This window comes from Helianthus annuus, chromosome 13 (assembly GCF_002127325.2).
Source record: "Helianthus annuus cultivar XRQ/B chromosome 13, HanXRQr2.0-SUNRISE, whole genome shotgun sequence".
Taxonomy (NCBI): Eukaryota; Viridiplantae; Streptophyta; class Magnoliopsida; order Asterales; family Asteraceae; genus Helianthus; species Helianthus annuus.
Window position 1 is genome coordinate 146,906,582 of NC_035445.2, and position 5,443 is coordinate 146,912,024.

At 39.0% G+C, this 5,443-nt stretch overlaps 1 protein-coding gene across 1 annotated transcript; it reads right to left on the reverse strand.

Moving 5' to 3' along the window:
- Positions 1 to 1,725: 1,725 nt before the first annotated feature.
- Positions 1,726 to 5,138, reverse strand: LOC110901899. The gene is made up of 2 exons (XM_022148659.2): positions 4,799 to 5,138; positions 1,726 to 2,192 (listed from the first exon to the last, which is right to left on the reverse strand). The coding sequence occupies exons 1-2, from the start codon at positions 5,136 to 5,138 to the stop codon at positions 1,726 to 1,728; spliced, it is 807 nt and encodes a 268-aa protein (XP_022004351.2).
- Between the last annotated feature and the right edge of the window lie 305 nt (positions 5,139 to 5,443).

Below are 5,443 nucleotides of genomic sequence, written 5' to 3' on the forward strand. Positions count from 1 at the left end.
GAATGAGAAATGAGGTTATGAACATGATGTGCTTACTTATAATCCATTTAGGGGCTTTAACTCATGGTTCTTGTGTCTAATAATAGCCAACACAATCCATTATTTAATAAAAAGAAAATCAAGAGTGGGCCCCACACTATGGACGTGAACTAGGTTGGGGGGGGGGGGGTCTTAGGCTAGGTTGTAATGTTATGGTTAGATCATGGTCGAAATCCAAGTGTCTAGTTAGGTTATTTAGTTATTAGTATGTTGTACAGTGTGTTATGATGTTCGGGGATCATAACTAGCTTGGTAATGCCAAAACAATGCTTTTAGTGAAAATTTGGTGTTTCGGGTAATGTCCGGTTGGTTATGTCACACCCCAACCGATGGCGGAATCATCGGGGCGCGGCACTAGGCGAATAAGATAGCTCAAGAGAATCCATAACAACTATAATGCGATAATATTTATTACATTCGTCATCCCATACTAACAAATAATACAATCACATAAGTCATCACAGATTTCTTGTTCTCTCGAACAATTCAAATCCGACAACCTAGATTTTAGGTGAGTTTCTAGACTTCCTAGCTTGATTTGATGTAGACTGCGACTAAACCTGCAACATACGTTAAAATAATGTCAATACTAAAGTATTGGCGAGTATACATGTTTGATATGTAGTAGCGTAATAGATTAAAAAAAGTGCTGCGAATTTCCACATGCATAAACGTAATACATGACATATATACTCACAAAACTGATACTACCAGCTAAGTCCTCGATGCTCGATTCTTCGATGGCATAACTAGACCCCGTTGGGCGCAATAGTACTATACTAGTCGTGGTGGGACGTCACGAGTATAAGTCCTAGCACATAAGCAACTAGCATCACATATATCTATGCATAATAGTTATTCGCAAGTGATAAATTGATTGATTGAATAATTCGTTTGATAAGTTCGATTTGTTAGGAACGTATGTTACACCCAAAATGCGATAAAAAGGGGTTCAAATATACTCACAGTGCGTATTTGGTAGGTTAACACAGTTTGGTTGGATTGGCGGGAAAGTGTTTGTGAATACCCTGATTACAGACTGATTGCGTGAGCGTTTAATAGCGCGTTAAACGATAGTGGGATAAACAAGGAACGAATGATAATCCGATCGAATGCTGGCCCGTTCGGATGGGCTGCCCGATCAGCTAGCCTGTCCGATCGGCTAGATTGTCCGATCGGCTGGCCTGTCCGATCGGCTGCCTGTCCGATCGGCTAGCCCGTCCAGCTGTATTCGACAAAGTTTAAAGGTTTTTCAGTGGTTTTCGTCGAGACGTTGCTGTGACGTGCTAAACAACTGAAATTCCATCAAGTTCGGCTTGTTCTAACGGCCGGGAACCACCCCGTTCCATCAGTTCTGGCTGTTCTTGACGGTTTTTCCATGTTTAACCCGATATTGGTCGTCTCTTCGTTAGAATTCAGATCTTGGACCAACACGACACTAGAAATGAGCAGAAGGTCGGTATAAGCTCCGATTCTACCGGTCTTGAGTGCTTTGAGTGTAAAAGAGTTGAAAGAAAGTTGGAAAACCATCTTTCAATCCTTTTATTCATGATTACTTGGTTATTACCCGTGTGTCACACGGATTGAACGGTAAAAAACGAAAACACATATAACTTTATATTCAAAATAGTTTAAATAAAATAAAGGCAAAAGTTTCCTTAACAAATGATAAATGAACAAAAAAGACTATAAATTTCCAAAAAAATATTTGTATACAACATTTGTGGTCTTATTTGTAGCATGGCCATCTTTATCTGTTATCGGCATCTTTAAACCGGCTCTACTTTTAACCCTTGATAGTGCCACATAAAGTTGACCATGTGAGAAAACGGGATCTTGGAGAAACAATCCAACCTTGGATAATGATTGTCCCTGACTTTTGTTAATAGTCATTGCAAAACAAACAACAACCGGAAACTGTCTTCTTTTGAACTTGAAAGGGATTTTCTTATCAGATAGTGACAGACTAAGGCGGGGGATGAAAGTTCTTGTACCAATATTAGCACCAGATATAATCTCAGCTTCAATCACCCTATTACCAAGATAAAGTACTCGTAGTCGTGTACCATTACACAAACCATTCTTCTGGTCAATATTTCGAAGTGGCATTATTGGAACACCCACCTTCAAAACTAATTGATGATTAGGTACACCTGAAAGTTTAAGTCCATTTAAAACATCCAGTGAGTAGAGCTTTTCATCAAAAGTTTCGTTTACATGATTTGTGACACCCCAGGAAAACCAGTAAACTACACAACTTAACTAGCTTCCTCAGTAACCGCATGCTAAATTTCGGGACGAAATTTCTTTCAAGTTGGGGATAATGTGACAACTCGAGTTCCAAGATTCCTTATTCGCATTTATTACACGTTAATTGTTTAGACTGTTTGTTGACACGACTTGTTTGTTTCACAACTGTACATGTTATAATATGTTAAATCGTACTGTGATTGAGATGTTATATATATGGTGTGCATTATATTTGAAATGTAGATTAATACTATATTTTAGAATTAACATTTTGTTGTTTAATAATAATCATGCCAAACACCCTACTCACGGAATCACCCCACGAAAACACAAGGTGTTTTCGTCCACCTTTTGGGCCAACGAACGCATGGAATGGGCTTTGGCCCAGTAACAATTGAATATAGGACTTGTTTAATCTGTGCCCACGAATTGGATAACTAACAAACCCTAAAACACGTCTCCTCTCTCTCGTTTTCTTTGTACCCAACGACAACCTCGTGACTTCGAGACCCTCAAAGAACGATCAAGTTATTTCCTTGTTCACTGTGGTTAGTGTTAATCATTACCCGATTATATGATTTAAAACACTTTTGACTATTGTTTGGCTGCGTTTGTTGATGATCATCACGTGTCGTCTGTAATGCATATTTATTGATATTATCCTTTCAAAGTCCGAACATGTTAGTATATGTAGTCATGATTATTGTGATTTGATTTGGTTTGGTTTGATGATTGTGTTATTAAATAAAAGGCAAATTAGATGAGTTCTAGGGAACCGATCTATGTCAGTAACTTGGTCGGCTCACTATATGTGTGTGGCATGATAATTATTGTCAACCCTAAACCTAAGTGGTGGCCTAGTGAATGGAATCTAGAGGTGCACATGCTTCATGAACAAAATCAGTAGCATACCATGTGCAGTAAAGGGGGATATGTGTGTGTTTAGGAAATTGATTTTATTTTCCTGGGTCTTTTCGGTTGATAATTAGCGGTCCAAAGAAAAGCCTTGCCTAAGTGTATCGGTCCAATGATGCTTGGATGCAATTGATAGATGTCGGCCGATGGTTTACTAGAATTCTGTATTATTGCTGTAACTGTTATGTTGCGACGAAACAAATGCATCGGCGAAACACTTGATGACGAAACCAACATGGCGAAACAAATGTGTTTCGCCGTAACCAATTATGACGAAACGAACACGACGAATCAAGTGTGTTTCGCCGAGGGATATCACGATGAAACAAAGGGGTGTTTCGTCGAAGGGGATTCACGGCGAAACAAGGGTGTTTCGCCGAGTGGGTAATCTGCACAGTAACTTAGTTTAATTTTGTTAAGAGTTAACCTGGTTAGTTAACTGCCGTTAAATGTTAAGCATGACTTGTATGATTTTGAATAAGTGCTTTATGCTATTCGGTGATCATTGATTCACTATCTACTGTGATTTTATATGCATACGTGAACTTCGTGAATATAAACTGATTATGTACACGTGCGTACTCTAGGACTTGATTGATTAACTGTGAGCACATACCTTAGCATACCGAGCAAACCAAGGTGAGTTCACACTCTTACCAAGGCATGGGATTCCCGGGGTTGGGAATGGGATTGAATGATTACTTGTACTTTCATCATTACTTGAATACGTACCACTGACCTAGTTAGGGGATGGTCACTTATAGACACAGCTAGACTGGTAAAACATGGGAAGCCCCCACTAATCTTCGCACACATGCCTAAGAGGCCGCGATACGAATACTAATCTTCGCACACATGCCTGGATGGCCGCGATACGAATACTAATCTTCGCCAACATGCCTGGAAGGCCGCGATACAAATACAACTAGTCTAGAATACATGGGAAACCCCCATTAATCTTCGCAAACATGCCTGGAAGGCCGTGATACAAATAAATACGAAACATGGTTTACAGAACGATATACGAAACGAATACTATAACTAAACTACCAACTGTGAACTCGCTCAACTAGTTTGTTGACTCGTTGTTACATGCCTTGCAGGTCATTAGGTACTCATGGAGCTTGCACAGGGAGGCGCAGTCGTTGTGGACATGGATCGTGGATGCCATGTTAAACATTTATGATATTTCAAATTGTTACGTATTACTTATGATTGGGTGTTACTTTATGCTTCCGCTAAACGTTGATAATATACTTATGTTTTAAACACCTTTCATATTGTTGGCTGAATTACATTTACTATTTATACTGTTTAATATGATTGGTGGCTTGATCCTGGTCATGTCACTCCTCCAGGCGGTGATACTCCGCGTGTGGATTTTGGGGGGTGTGACATGATCTGACTGACAAATTGAATCTGAACTTAACTACTCCTTTTCATCGCCAGGAAACAAAGACATCAAGCGATTTTTGATAGATTGAACAACCTCATTTGTAGGTGCTAAAGTCAAAATAGTTAGGCTCATGGAATCTATCAAGAATGGAAGGATAGACAAAGTTAATTAAATCAATAATAGGATCAGAAGAATCACCATTTAAAAGATCTTCAGGTATATCAATAGTTGATTCACCATCATTTGCTTCACCAACTTTTCCTTCTCCGATGTCTAATAGCCAGTTTGAAAAAGCAGTAGTTTCCTTGATGTTTGTAGAGTCGTTCCCTAAAGATAACCTCATGTTCTTTGTCAACCTTAAGACTTTGACGTTTGACCAAATATAAGAAAAACATAATGACGCATTAACAATGTCATGCATGCTTCCATTTTGTACCACAGGAAGAATCTGCCTAAAGTCTCCACCAAAAACAACGACCTTACCTCCAAACATGATGTTTGAGCTGCTATGATTGCCAGAGATCAAAATGTCATTCATTGTTCTATTTAGGGCTTCAAAGGCATGTTTATGAGTCATTGGAGCTTCTTCCCAAATAATCAAGGAGGCTTTTTTTGTAGCTCTGCAGCATCACTATTTGGCTTAATAAAACACATAGAGTTTCGGTTAGATTTAAAGGAATAGAGAAACGGGAATGTGCGGTCCTGCCTCCGGTTAGTAACAAAGATGCAATTCCACTCGAAGCTACAATTAAAACAATTTCTCCTTTAGATCTGAGTACTGCTGATAATGTCTTCCACAAATAAATTTTTCCAGTACCACCGTAACCATATACAAAAAACACA

What these genes read in the sequence shown, in the direction of transcription:
- LOC110901899 (XM_022148659.2), bottom strand. Translation starts at nt 5,138, where the DNA reads ATGAATGACATTTTGATCTCTGGCAATCATAGCAGCTCAAACATCATG. An exon ending in ACCTGAAGATCTTTTAAATG is followed by an intron (nt 2,193 to 4,798) that starts GTGATTCTTCTG and finishes TTAAACTTTCAG; the next exon opens with GTGTACCTAATCATCAATTA.